General features: G+C 40.6%; 1 protein-coding gene across 1 annotated transcript in view; it reads right to left on the minus strand.

Annotated features, from left to right (window-relative positions):
• Positions 1–15,788, minus strand: part of chrna8 (cholinergic receptor, nicotinic, alpha 8) — a 47,386-nt gene that overhangs the window by 12,466 nt on the left and 19,132 nt on the right. Inside the window, exons 3-4 of the mRNA XM_032536409.1 lie at positions 8,492–8,536; positions 4,059–4,168 (exon numbers count right to left, since the gene is read on the minus strand). Coding sequence (XP_032392300.1) covers positions 4,059–4,168; positions 8,492–8,536 — 155 coding nt within the window. The remainder of the gene's footprint in view (positions 1–4,058; positions 4,169–8,491; positions 8,537–15,788) is intronic.

Here is a 15,788-nt window from a genome sequence, read left to right on the forward strand (position 1 = left end):
GCTTTGGGAATTCTTTGGAACAGCTGTAATCACTCTTATTCATCCATAAATTAGCTAAATTAGCATTTAGCCTTGTAATGGTATTTGGTATACATCTACCAAACACATACTATACATTAATTGGCAGCATTAGCATTTTTGGGAACATTATAGAAATGTAGAGACGTATACTATACCTAAACATGAACATGACAAGAGATTATTTGATGCATAACCTTTATCACATTTTAAATAGGTCACCAAGTAATTGAAACATGTTTTAAGAAGGTCCTGACATGGAAAAGATGAAGACCTGATGAAGGTGTTGAATTCCAATGGAGTCCCTATGCCTGCAATGGGATTCCTCAAAAGTGTAATCTTTTTTTATTAGCCCTTGAATGGAAAATCAAAAGACACATTTGAAATAAGCTGGCTTGCTATTACCTCCAAAGCAATACAAGTTGTCAAAAGTGCAAGCTCACAGCCGTTAAGAGAAACAACAAACGACAATCAGAGCCAGAGGTGTAATAAAACCAGTGGACAAATGGGTCTTCAAAATGGATATATTTCTTTAAGTGTGCTGCCACAGAAATCCACAAGAATTCCATTTTAGGCAAATAACCTTCCCTCTCCTACAGTACAGAATATATAGCCAACGGCTCAATGAAATGACCCACCCACATTGATATACCATGCCTGGAAAAACACTGTTAGAGCATATTTTTAAAGGGTAACTACCATTTTTAAAGGGCACAGTCTTTGATATTGGTCCAGTTTTACGCAAGTTGGCAGCGTCAAAACAATACAATGTAAGTTAATAGTGCAATTGTGAGTGTTCTGTACATGTTCTGTTTCCTGTTTTGTTTTGAAGTCTGTCTCTCCTCCCTTGTCCGTAGTGTTGTGTTTCACCTGTTGTATCACCTGCCCGTTGTTAGTCCTCGTTACCCTGTGTATTTGGACTTTGTGTTTCCTCGGTGTCTTGTCGGATCATTGTATTCTGTTTGAGTGTTCTAGTGTGGAGTCTACCTTGTTGTCTCAGTGTCCCGGTTTGGAAATGCTGTTCTTTGTTTTATCCACATTTCTGGAATGGGTTTTGCCTGCTGCATTCAGGACTCCTTTTATTGGTAGGAACTTTGTTTTGTTAAATAAATCCTCAAGCTCACTGCATGTGGGTCCAAATCTAACAGCCCCCGTGACAAAGCTTGTCTTTACCTTCACAAACTAGTCAATATACAAAGGATCCTCTATTTTTTTGTGTGTGTGTATACAATTATATCTATATAATTTGTTCTAATTTAAATTATATTTTTGAATTATAAATATAAAATGACTATGGGTAAGCACTTTTTGTGCACAAAACCCATTAGTGGACATTCTAGCTTTAAGTCCAACTTTAGAAACCATCAATCACAATAACCTGTCACACATGTATTATACATAATAGTTACAGTATGTGGTATTGTTGTAAAAGTTGATTACCGTCTACTAGTTGCAATGCATGCTGGTTGTGTAGATAGTGCTAAAGAAATGGTCTAATCCTACTGCTCAGCAGCCAATGGGAACTTAGGACACTCAGCCATTCACACTGGAGAAGTGGCCAATGGCTCAAAATCACATGAAATTAACACGAGAAGAACGCGTTGTTTAATAGTTTTTAACGCGTCGTTTACATGTTTTTTACGCGCTGTTTATGTGTTTACGTGTGAGAAATTACATGCATTTGAACTGTTCGGCTTTCCATAAATCTGCGCCGTTTTCCCCATATTTAAACACTACCACATCTCCCTACATGGCGATTCTAAGACCAATGTTACTAGTATTCAAAATACTTTCCCAGTTCATTGCTTGTGTTTCTAACACATTTTGCCTTTGTACCTGCTGAAGTCTCGCCACAGCAATTGCCTAGTTTGCAGATTGGAATTATCTCATGTACTTTTAATGTCTTTTCTGGCTTGCTTCCTTGCTTCATTAACATAGAAATGTATGATTTTACTCCTGATTTATATTGCATGCATAAGGAGCGTCAGTTTCAATCAGGGTCTGTGTCAGGACCAAATTGCTGTTATCGTGGCGATCGCTGATCCTCGCCGTAAGCTGCTTAATGTTCAGTATCATCCTTGTTAGATAGCCAAACCTCTCCCTTCTCACTCTCTGTCCCTCATGCACACGCTAAATGGGAAATCTGTCACAAGATAACACCCTCCATAAAAGAATCCTCAATCACCTTGAAGGTACAGCTGAAAAGCCACCGCCATCAATCACCTCCGCCACGGATCGTGTTGTCTTTCCTCGGAACAAGTGGGATTCTTCAAGTGTGTGTGTGTGTCATTCTAAGGAGGCGTGAAAAGTATTGATGCATTAAAAACGTCTTAATCCCTGTTAAATACCCTGTCTTGGAGCTTGACAGTTTAATAATGGTCAACAATCAAATAACCTTTCTCCCCTGGTACCTTTACTTTAAGCAACACACACTAGGAAAAAGCTGTTTTACTCATATAAGCAAGAGCAATTGTATTTCCTCAACAGGCACATTTAACATGATTTATGTTTGGATTGTCTTCCGTAACTCTCTTATGAATGTGTGAAACTGCATACAATTGCTTGCCATTGAAATAACCTAATATCAAATACAGAATCTGATTTTCTTGCCCGTTGCTGAATTTCATCTAATCTGTCTATCTGTCTCTCTCGGTGCTGCAGGCAAACACAAAAATACAAATGGAATCTTCTCCAGCCAAAATAATTCCAAGATAAAAGCACATAACTTCTGCGTAAGGTAAGCATATTTAGTTATTAATTAAAAAAAAAAAAAAACAGTGTTTCCCTTTAATTGTCCTTTTGTACACAGTGTTCCATAAAGACAGTCCCCATATTAATTTTTCAGCTAAATGAACACGACTGAATCGCTCATATGTGCCAGACAAAGTTCTCCCACTGGATGTACCACATAAGAGGAACACTGGCTATGTGTTGTTGTTTTTCAGTATGTCACAGCTGTTTAGCAAGAGGTTAACCTTTCCAGATGTTGTTGTTTACCATGTCTGCGGCTGTAGTAATACATATCTAAAGGTGGCTTTTTTTGAAGAACAAAACTGAACATTATTTAATGTGAAACACCAAAAACAATCAGCAACGATCAAGCGGCTCATTAGCAAACTTGAGCTTACGATGAAAGTCCCATTCTTTGACAAAGGTTTGATAAAGAAGTGAGCGCAGCCTGGAGAACTTTTCCAATGAGACAATATAGAGTTTGATATAAAGGTGATGATGATGAAGGTTACAAACATGCAGAAAAGATAAGATGAAGTCTAAAATAAAGGACCAAAAGTATATTAGTATATTATATAAAGTATTGCATACAAATTAAGGTACATCATAGCAATCTGTTCACACTTCCAGCCACTTGGCACGGTGTTTTTCAGTGGCCTTATACCTACTGCCCATTACAGGAGACAGATGCAAAGCCCCATGGGAGTTACGGTTTATGTCTTCTCTAGAGGGAATCGGCTTAATCACTCATTAAACAAGTCTGTAACCAAGAGTGAAATTTCATCTGGGGAATATTTCCATCCACAGTAAACTGAGCCCAGTGAATCTAGATTATTCGTCTATGTATGTAAATACAGAGGAAGAAAAGAAAAAGAGAGGATAACAGAAATTCAAAATAATGAAAGGATACAAAGTAGAATAAATAGCTTGAACAGTGAGAGACTAACCAATGTGCTGAACATGCCGGTGGCCTATAGCTGACATAACTTTCCACCAAAAATGAGATTTCATCATTTAAGCTGCCTTTCCTCATCTCTTAAATGCAGTGTGGTGCTATGATAAATCACTCTGTCAGTACAAAAGTAGAGGGATTCTGAGAGTGTGTAGTAGGCATTACATATTAACTTATTATAACAATACTGATGTGGCATTATGAACCTGGCTAGCTTAAGATGTAGGAAAGCAGATTTAAATCATGAAACTCACAAGTAGCTGGTGAAAGAATTTCTGCAATTGGGATATTATTAAGTGGGAGAGAAGAGGAAAAGAGACAAGACTAGATGACAGAAAAAAAATGAAATATACCCTACCTGTTATAGAGGAGGATATCTGGGACCCATACCAAATTGGAAGGAAAACGCAGGTTTTGAACGCCGGGGTAGCTCTCCGGGTTCCATGACAGGTAAATGTCTGTCCAATACTGAAACAAACAGCAGAGAGAGTTAATGAGAGAGATGATGAGGTGAGGACATTAACACATGACAATAATAGTTGTGATGAAATGACAGAACAGGTGACAAATAAACAGAAGTTTAACAAAAATGAGATGAATGCAAAATTTAAGGCTCATAACTGTCTGTTTTTGGTTTATATATCCCAGTCAGGCGACCCAATGTGTTGTTTTTGTTGTTGATACTATTATTAGCAAGCTTCACAGCTCTGACATCGACACACGTTCTATAGCCTAAACAGTGTTGGTACAATGCCACACAAACTCATCTATGCATCATCTTAGCATCTTTTCTAAAATATAAAACCTGGCATGCAACATAAATGCAGAATGTTCTATACAATTACCTAAAACCATCAGAAGGAAGAACATTAGCCCTTCAGCCAGGTTATTATTCCAACAACTGCTAGCTCTGACACTTTGTCTCCAGCTCTGCCAATGATGATGAAACCTTGCCAAGCTAACAGTTGTTAGCTTTGACTCCAATTTGAGCCTGGGTCAGTATTCAGCAGGGGGCTAACCGAGCCAAGAATTGTGTGTGTGTGTGTGTGTGTGTGTGTGTGTGTGTGTGTGTGTGTGTGTGTGTGCGTGTGCGTGTTGCCCCTGTCTCTTTCATGCCTAACAATACAGTATGTAGCAAGATGATGTGTGATCTGTAGAATGGAATACATATTACTCTTTTGACAAGTAAGTACGTTCTGTGTGTGTGTGTGTGTGTGTGTGTGTGTGTGTGTGGTGTGTGTGTGTGTGTGTGTGTGTGTGTGTGTGTGTACACACAGTATAGTACATGCATAGGAGTCACATATAGATGGAGGCACTCCAGATGTTGTAGGCCCATTCTCTACGGAGCAAACACAGTCCCATTGTGGCCACACTGGGCCCATCTGTTTGTGCGTATGTGTATGTCTTTGTGCATGCATGGGCATTCGCATATGGCTATTATGAGATGTGTTTTTTTTGTGTTTGCACAAATGTGCTCTTCAGACTGATAAATGTGTGCATATTTCCGTGCACATGCAAATCTGTCTGTGCCATATGTGCCTCCAGCTACAGCATGTAGGTGACTTTAAAAGTCACACAGAGGCTGTCTGAGTTGAACCATTTCAAAGAAATGCCATCCTTCTGAAGCGGGCCTGCCGACATATGTTACCACTCACGCAGCTAATGACTTAATCACTACACTTGTCATCTGAGGGCCTTGGCAGCGTGGTGCTACCGAGCCTGTCTTTCATCTTGCTCACATTGGGCTGGGAAAACACGACTAACAGCCAATAGAACACATTACAGCTCAGTAACTTCGTGATCTGTCAGAATTAGACGAGGAGGACACTAGGCTTCATAAGGTAACAGCTGTCTGAGGATAGGTTTTGGAGTTGCATAAAAAAAAGGCCCTAGACTTTTCAGCGTCTATTATTTCGCAAATGCAATAAAAATCCATTTGCCAAGTGCCAGCACTATATAGTATTAAGTTGCTGTGAGCTGTAGCCTACATTCACCACTTCTAAACAGAGGCTGGGTTAGGTTAATTAAGTCTACAACACTTACAACACTAATACACTACCGTCACCAAAATACCCCCGCAAATCAAATCCCCTACTCCATCTAGTAACCTGACCTGTGTGGAAATTAACACACACACACACACACACATCTCTCTTCTCTCAAACAGTCTGGTTTTTTGTGGTTGATGAACACAGATGTGTGCTGATTAGCTCTCATAACGGGCTGGGTGGGTAGCGCGCTGCCATGAGTCTGCGAGGCCAATGTCTAATTACTCCAAATTTTCCTCGTGATATTTTGTGATTACACTCTGAATCTGCAACGTTCTCAGTCAGGTAAATCAGTCAGTCAGTAGTCAGCTATACAGTGGAGACAGATATATGAAGTGGTTTGGGGTCCTTCTGTAAGTCATTTTGTGATCCAGATTGGTTTGGTAGAATTCTACAAGCAGCAGTACCAAAGAAGCAATCCATTTTCAACGGACACTGCACTACTACTAAAATAATATATTATATATATATATATATATATATATATATATATATATATATATATATATATATATATATATATATGTACTTTTTTTTTAGATCTGTCTCTGAGATTTCTTTCCTCACCCCAAAACAATTTCGGTAAATTGAATTTCATTTGTGTGCACACAGCAATAAATACATATATTTCAATTTTCAACAGTAATTCATCTTTCCAGAAATAATCTCATGGCCACTCTGGATAATCCACAAACCTCACAGTAAACAAATGTTTTAGGAACTATTTCTTTGGTAGAAAGTAGTTAAAACTGTTGATCTGTGGATTCATAGATTCAACAGGGCTCCTAGACAGACAAATAACTATTAAATTCACCTACATTGTCTTCACATGGAGGAATATCCGACTCAAATAAATTAAAATGTAGGTGTAACGGGTTTTTGGGTAATTTGGGGTGAACTGGCCTTTTAAAGGTCACTCTTCCAGCAGCCTGGCTTTAGAGGAGGAAACAAAAGTAACACCCAGTTATTAGAAAACTTAAGCTCATTACAATGCTCACAGTAAAAATCCCATGAAATCCTATCCATTTGAATGTGGGACATTCATTGACTGATAAACCTGTAATCCTCAAATCCTCCATGATGCAGCAAAGGATAGCCTGCCCAGTCTCCGTCTTACTGTCAGCTATTAACGTACTTCTCGAGTCTCCTTCAAACATCTGCTGCGTCTGCAAAGGCCCTTAAGCCAGTACACCAAAGTGGAAGCCCGTATCACATAGGTGGCATCGTGAATATCGATTCATTCATAACTTCAGAGCCAGTCAGCAGCCAACTCAATCCTCAATGGGCTTATCTGACTGGGGTTGCTGTGGTAATGATGTGTGGCCTGGTAACATTCCCCAAGCATAGTAATATAATACTTTTTTCATCTATTCAGGGTAGATGTGCTGTAGCTGAGCTGAGTAACTTAGTTAAAGTTCATTTAGCTCAAATCTCTCTGTTTGCAAGTGCGTATTGTACTAACAGCTAATTTGCTCTCACTGGAAGACAATGGGTGCTAAATGAATCTGTTGATTTATGTTTTTTTTGCTAGCTACAGGCTTTTTGTTAGCGTTTCAGCCCTATTGTTGCGCCGGTTGTTTTCCTCTCTGGTGGGCGTGGTTTTCAGAGTCTGCCCGCTGTGCTCTCTCTTCCGAGCGTTGCAGGGATGAAGTATTGTTGCCCGGCCAACCCGGAAGATTGCATCGGCCTTGTTCATTTGGTTGAAATCCAATGTTTCTTTTTCCTTTGACTTTTGGATTGTTGCAGAAATAATCTCTTTGGCGAAAAAAAGTTTATGTTTACTGTTTACTTGAGGCTATAATCAAACTACAGCACGGTCGCTTGACTACGTCACCAGCGCTGGCTACGAAAACTGAAGATTTGAACAAATATGTAACTGGGCTATGTTATAAACCAATAACAGCCTGATCTAATTACCATACTTATAGCACTAGCTAGCTCTGCACTGCAATGCAAAAACAGTCCATGTCTTATAGTGACTTCCTGGGACGTGGACTCTGGGTCGCCTTTGAGCACTTCTAATCTAATCATTTGTGTGGTGATCAAGTGCATATTATTTAATCAGACGCCTTTTATGGCGTTCTTGCTTTAAAAGGAGTCGGCTGTAGAGATTGAGAAATCAGCCAGGGACAGCGTTGATAACACTCATGGAGCTAACGTTGATTAGCTGAGTACTGCTGATGATGTCATTTCAGCCAGGAAAATCAACGGTTGCCGGGTAGAAATGTTTAAAAAAAATTGGAGTAATCAATCTGCACTGCTATCACTTACAGGCGTAAGGTAACCTAGTGTTAGGCTGAGAAATGCCTTGAAATAATATCTTTGATTTTATGGCTAATTAAGATATATTTATCCTTATTAACCTGTGACAGCCTTGTGCTGACAATAAATATGTATCATGCTATTATTAAGTAACATAAAAAGACCCAAGAAATATCATTTTTGACAACCTAATGTCTACTGGCTTTTATTTTGTAGGAATAGAACACTTGTCATTTGACACTACTGTTAGGATTATGTATTTTATTTTGTCACATGAGGCCCTGAAGTGTCACAAATGTGATATTTTTTTTCTTTCCGTTCAAATCTAAAGGTTATTGTTTACTGCTCTAGTCTGACTCGATGCCTTCCACAGCAATTAGATGTGAACCCTTTTTGAAAATGCCAATGGCTTTCCAAAAATATACCAAATGACACTTATAACGCAGTGATCACACAAAAAGTGTTTGGAGAGGAGACGTACCAGCTGCAGCCAGGCATTTGTGATCATCACCTGGTTCTTTTCATCCTGGAGGGGGAACAGGGGAGGAGAGAGAGAGAATAATCAGCAGAGTAGACATAGCTGTTGACAGACAGGGAAGGAAATTATTCCGCAGGGTGAGAGCACAAAACGACTTAATTTCTGGTAAACATGAGGTGAGACTGTGAGACAGATCGGCACTGAAGTCAAACTGGAAGCCATATAACTCTGAGCTGGTGTGCTCTCTGAATGACAACGCACTCAGCTTTTTTTCCTTTTACAAGATTCTTGTGATGTAAGGAAACGGGTGCCATGTTTTGACATAAAAAAAAACATAAATAAGAAAAACAAATTAGCACAAACTGCAATTTTCACAGGAAATTGACGGTGCCACTGAGCAGAAACGATGCGGCTTTTCTACAAAGACGTGAATTTACAGAAAGTCCTATCTAGGTTATGAAAACAGAAATAAACAGTGGCTCCAGCTGCATTTTATATCACACAGGAGCCAGTTCGTCATGGTCAAATGGCCAGAGAGAGAAAAAGGGAGGGAGGGAGGGAGGGAGGGAGGGAGTGTGGATTTAAGGATGGAAAAAAGTAAAGACAAGAAAGTGAGAGGAATCAAGAGTGGCAGAGAGAGAATCAGATGAGGCAGAGGCTGAGATAATGCATGAGACAGGGAAGAGAAAGAGATAGAAAGAGGTCAGAAGGATAAGAGCAAAAGAGATTGCGGTCTGGAGTCTGTTTTACACAATCCTTCATGACAGCGACACATTTTGCTTCTTGTAACACACTGGTACTCTGTGTCTAACATATTTCCTCCTTCTTACACCTAAAAAAATACTCCACAGCATCTTCTAGTCTCTGTTTCTTCCCAGATTAGTCCTTTTTCTTTTCTTTAATAACACCACAAGTTCGACCCTTTGGAATGTTTGCCTTTGGTCACTGTGGTCAAATCATGATATCAATTCTCCCACTTTGTTTTTTTCCATTTCTCAACCCACCAGACCTAATCTACTGTACAGTTTTCTTTCTCATCACACGCTTTCATTCACTTCTCCCTCGTTTCACGCTGTCATTTCAGAGGTGGAACCTAAAAAAGTCAAACTTGTTCTTATTTTGAGAGACAGTCGCAGAGGAGTGTGCTTAGATTGTACCTTAAAGGTCCAGTGTGTAACGTGTTTAGCTGTTCATCATCAAAATCAGTGTTGCCCATTCACAAACTTTTCCTTTTTCATAAATGAACTGGGTTAGATGCTCCATATTCATAAGGGAACCATGTCTGGTAAGGGACATGCTGCTCTGCCTTCTGCGTTTTCTCTGTCATGTGACACGCTCACAGGTGCTGCTAATGCTGCTAATGGCTATCGTCGCTTCCTGGCCCTGGCGAGTTAAAAGAAGGAAATGTCCATGACCACATCCATGTGAATCCAAATTGCATAAACGGGAGTTTTCTTCTTCTTTGCCCAGAAAAAGAAAAAGGATAAGAGAAAAAAAGAGCAAGAGAAGGCTACCATACTGGATGGGAAGAATTCCTACACATTGCACCATAGGTTATTATTCATAAACATTTAATGGCTCTAATTTAATGGTTTGATTCTGCAGTCCTTTTGGCAGTAATGTAAACAATGCACAATTTGTAGTAAATGGGACAAAAGCACCAGTATTGTCTATCTGTGAATAGAAAATGTGTTCCTGATTAAGGTAACACAGTGTGTTGTGTGTTTTTTGTTTTGTAAATCAGATTAAAGTCCATAAGCCTTTCTTGAACTGCACCTGTTTAGATGTCATATCACAGACTGAGTGTTGAGTCTGATGATCATTTTCATTCAGCCACCTCCGTTGTATTAATCCCAAACGGAGGATTGATATGTAAATCCCTAATAAAGTGATTTATAATAGCTTGTTCTAGAAATAAAGGACACACAAGTGGAGACTGGACATCAATTCTAAAAAGGTTATAATGGACAATTTTCGTTGGATCTTTTTAAACGATCGATTTTCTGGACAAATGCCAAACATTCCAGTCAAATAGAAAGATCTAAAGCCATCTTACCTGGTTCTACAGTTTCCAACAGTCCCAAGTATTAGTCCACTACAAACATTTGTGTACATTTGCATCATTTCAGTTATTTTTAATTTAAATTTCTATGTAATATTGATTGTTTACATTGTTGTAGTTCTTCACCTAAACCTGAATCTTTTAAAGACTAAACAATCCGGGTTTAATTTCTCAGTACATGCTCACAAAGTGTCTGTCTGCCTGTCTGTCTGCCTGTCTGTATGTCTGCCTGCCTGTCTGCCTGTCTGCCTGCCTGCCTGTCTGCCTGTCTGCCTGTATGTCTACCTGCTTGTCTGCCTGCCTGTCTGCCTGCCTGTCTGTCTGCCTGCCTGTCTGCCTGCCTGTCTGCCTGTCTGCCTGTCTGCCTGCCTGTCTGCCTGTCTGTCTGCCTGTCTGCCTGCCTGCCTGTCTGCCTGTCTGCCTGTCTGCCTGTCTGTCTGTTTGTCTGCCTGCCTGCCTGTCTGCCTGTCTGCCTGTCTGCCTGCCTGTCTGCCTGCCTGCCTATATGTCTGCCTGTCTGCTTGTCTGTCTGTCTACCTGCCTGTCTGCCTGTCTGTCTGTCTACCTGCCTGTCTGCCTGCCTGCCTATATGTCTGCCTGTCTGCCTGTCTGTCTGTCTACCTGCCTGTCTGCCTGCCTGTATGTCTGCCTGTCTGCCTGCCTGTATGTCTGCATGTCTGCCTGTCTGCCTGTCTGTCTGTCTACCTGCCTGTCTGCCTGCCTCAATGTCTGCCTGTCTGCCTGCCTGTATGTCTGCCTGTCTGCCTGCCTGTATGTCTGCCTGTCTGCCTGTCTGCCTGTCTGTCTGTCTACCTGCCTGTCTGCCTGCCTGTATGTCTGTCTACCTGCCTGTCTGCCTGCCTGTATGTCTGTCTACCTGCCTGTCTGCCTGCCTGTATGTCTGTCTACCTGCCTGTCTGCCTGCCTGTATGTCTGTCTACCTGCCTGTCTGCCTGCCTGTATGTCTGCCTGTCTGCCTGCCTGTATGTCTGCCTGTCTGCCTGCCTGTATGTCTGCCTGTCTGCCTGCCTGTATGTCTGCCTGTCTGCCTGCCTGTATGTCTGCCTGTCTGCCTGCCTGTATGTCTGCCTGTCTGCCTGCCTGTATGTCTGCCTGTCTGCCTGCCTGTATGTCTGCCTGTCTGCCTGCCTGTATGTCTGCCTGTCTGCCTGCCTGTATGTCTGCCTGTCTGCCTGCCTGTATGTTTGTCAGGAAAGCAGTTCACATCTGAAGATGACTTCTTAAACGTGATTAACCTAAACTGCCTGAAGTTGATCCAGTTAGAGGTAGCCTTTGCAACAAAGTAAGGTTCACATTCGGTGTTTCTTACCAAATCGCATTGTGTGGGTCCAGTAGTGGAAAGGAACTAACTTCATTTACTCAAGTGCTGTATTTAAAAAAGAAAACAAATTAAACTGAGCTGATAAATAGCAGAAGAACATTATTATATTATATTTATTCTAAAGAATAAATAGCATGCTACTTTATACTTCTACTCGACTACATTTAAGAGGCAATTATAATACTTTTTACTGCACTTTATTCTCAATTTTCACTGCAGTCAGTAGTTCTTTTCAGATTTGTCATTTAAAAAAACAGATGATAAGATAATCAAATATATTCCGATTGATTAAGCCAATGGGTTTCTGACCTTTTTGTCCTGTGGCCCCTCACAAAAAAACATCTCAGATGTCCGAGAGTTGGTAGCGGTTCCACCAAAGAGTAGTTTGCTCTCTAAACTTCTCGAATGGTTTTTAAATATATGTTTGAGGCATTGCTACATGGGTAGCATGTTGTCGCTAGCAGCTGTTGATCAGTGGATAGGTTGAAACCCAACGCAGGATGAATCACGCTTGCTCACCTGCCTTCTCACTCGTAACGTTGCTCCATAGTGCTCCTAGTGGTCAAATTCTTCCCAGGGTATTTTTTAATCTTCGCAGATTTGAGTTTAGGGACCTGTTTCTCAAATTTACGATCCCTCCGCTCAAAAAACTCCAACCGCCTCCTACTCCCCAGAACTAAGCTCGGCACCATGGGTCATCATTGTTATACTGCTCATTTTAGCCTAACTCATTATATCTATCTGTAAAAATTCTGTCTATAAAATAGCCGCCTGTATTCATAGTACATATTCACCTGTACACTCTGTAAACCATTAGTATATTATGTTCATTGTACATATCTGTAAAATTTCTACTTATAGGAATATCCACCTGTATATTATATTCAGTACATATCCAGCTGTAAATCTTGCTCCCAATACTTGTTATCTATAATTTATATTCATAGGACAAACCCATCTGTAAAATTCTGTTTATAATAGTATTCATTTCTATATTTATTCAGTACATATCCATGTCCTGCACTTACGGAACCAGTGTATATCCTGCACTTACTGCTGTTGCACTTCTGGTTAGACCTAAACTGCATTTCGTTGCCTTGTACCTGTGTAATGACAATAAAGTTAAATCTTATCTAATCTAATCTAATCTAATCTAATCTAAAATTCTGCTCTGCCGCTCCTCGGACTTGGAATGCCCCCCCGACCATCTGAGGGCCCCACAGACTATTGAGACTTTTAAAAAAGGACTAAAAACATTTCCTTTTTAGCAGAACTTATGAGTTTTAACCTTAGTAATAATAACACATTTGATTTAACCGCGCCTTTCTAATCACTCAAGGTCGCTTTACAGACAATAAAAAGACCGATACAGGGAACAGAAAAGTGTAAGCAGTTATAACAAAACAAAACACCTTGCACAAAAATGTCGTCGCACTATTTATGGATATTTTACACTGATGTTTTTACCTTGCTTTTATGATCTTACATGTAGCACTTTGAGATTTGTTTAAATGTAAAGTGCATTACAAATCAAATGTATTATTATTATTATTATTACGGAACTGACAAATCTAGGTTGATGTCGAATCATCATCATCACACACTCATCCACCCATCAACCATTGCGCTTCTGAAGACTGGCGTTTCCATGACCTGTGTGTCTCTCTCCTTCAGGTCTTCCTCCATCCTCCTCAGAGCTTTCTGACATGGACAGTGATGCAACAGAATCATGGATAAACTCTACACCCAGGTTTGGAACCACCACTAATCCATGCATGAATATCAATATTGTTTTTGCAGTCACATCATCATTGTGAGTATATTAAGCACCGGACAATCCATGTAGTACATATAATTCCATTAACTTTATCTGTCATTATTATTGAGCTGCATGGTTACAATTTGAAAGGTGCTTAAACCCTGCATCACCGATGACGAGCAGAGCAAACTGGCTCTAGCTTGTTGTGTAGTCAAAAATCGATTCCAACACAATCGGTGCTCCTCTCTCTCAACCACACCTCCGTCCTCACCCCCCCCCCCCCCCCAAACTCCCTCCGCGCTCCACCCTTGTCTCCCCTTGTCCTTCTTTTAAACAGCCTCCTTTCTCTGCTGCTGAAACAGAACAGCCTCCCATTGTTTTCTTCACACAGCAACATTTTTTTTGTCCCATTGGGGCGGTGATCAAGCTTTCAATTGTGGAGATTTCGAGGTTGTTGTGTTTTTGCTCTATTTTGTGCCTGACCTCGCTTTTGTGTTATTTGGGATTTCGCTCAGCTGGGTGCATTATCAGCTCTGTCACACCCACTTAATCTCCTCATAAATCTGCTCTGATTGGTTTTGGACAGACTGACAATGGATTGATGGACACTGGCGTTCTATGAAACACTGCATCTCCAACTGTATTTTATTGTACTTCATCTGACATCATATTTCCAAGAACAAAAACATGTGCTTTACTTTAAATCTCCATGTTTATTGGCTTTTGAGCTGTGCTTTATCTCTAGTAGGCAACAACAGCAACCCTACATATTGTCTTTTCAGAGGATCAGTAATTCAAAGATGCTGATCAGACACACAATGAAGAAAAGAAATCATGAAACTAAGAATCCTTTTTGGGTAAACCTCTATGGGCTTTTAGAAGGAGACAAAAACAGCCCCTTTTTAAAAAAAGTGCACCTGGAGAATGGCTCTTACAGTTTTTTTTCTTTCTCAAGGGTAAAAGAAAATATGTATAAAAAACCCAAAAAACTGCCAAAATAGTAAAGCAAACCGGGAAATTTTTTGGGGGAAGGGGGCTGACTTTTTGGATCTTTGTGTCTTTTTGTCTTTCTGCTTTCCCCTTTTTTTTTCTAGATTGCATGTTTTTTTTTCTATTTTGCATTTTAAACCCAAACTAGGGATTTGGACATGGGCAGCTAAAACCTCTTGGGGTTCAGTGCTTGCTCAGGGAACCAAAGGGGACTTTTGGGGCCGGAGGCCCTGAGATTAAACCCCCCCCCCTATGGGGTTTGGGGGTACCGCTACCCCAAGTTTTCGGGTCCCTTTGTTTAATCAACTTTTGGGAAATGGGCCTTTTCGTTTCGGGCGTTGAGTTAAGTCGTTTGAACTGGATTTTTTTCTAGAGAAGGAGGTGACTTAAATTCCGGGGGGGGGGCGGGGGATAAACGGGGGGAAAGGACCCATAACTTAAAAATGGGCTGTTTGCGGTCGCTACAGGCAATTTTTGTATTGAGTCAAAAATGTCAAGTGTGGTCAAGTCTTGTGTCCCCAAGGTGGAGTACCTTTACCTGAGTCAAATACTATAAGAAATTTTCGAGTCGACTAGATCGGAGTCCAGGCCCAAAGTACAAAAACTAAAGTCAAGACTTCCCAATGTGTGCTATAGTAGTGCTTGAGTCGGCATTATTAATTACGGAACCTTTGTTTTTTTCAATAAGGACATGGGGGCCCTTCCCATCGGAGGTGACCTCCTCGTTGTCTGTCATTATTCAGGGTCTGTGGGCATCGACCTCCCCCACCCCCCGTTACATCCAAGAAATTTTAGGAGTCAAAGGCCACACACACACCACAAAACAACACACAAAAAACCCACACCCCACCACACACACACACCCCACACACCAAAAAACCCTTTCATTATTTACAACTCCCCAAAGAGCATTAATTAATATGGTTTTGCCAGCTACATTAGTACGGTTAACACTTTTTAAAGGTTTACATAAGAGTGACATGCCACAGTCATGACACAGTCTGCACAAAAACCCCAACCCAAACGCTCACCCTAACCCAAACTCAAACCCAAACCTTCACCTACTGTCATGAAAAAAACCGAATGCCTTACTAAAAAACCTGTCATAAACTGTAGATTTTGTTTTGTCTTATAGCTTTCTACAGGT

The sequence above is a fragment of the Etheostoma spectabile genome, chromosome 2, assembly GCF_008692095.1.
Source record: "Etheostoma spectabile isolate EspeVRDwgs_2016 chromosome 2, UIUC_Espe_1.0, whole genome shotgun sequence".
Classification (NCBI taxonomy): domain Eukaryota; kingdom Metazoa; phylum Chordata; class Actinopteri; order Perciformes; family Percidae; genus Etheostoma; species Etheostoma spectabile.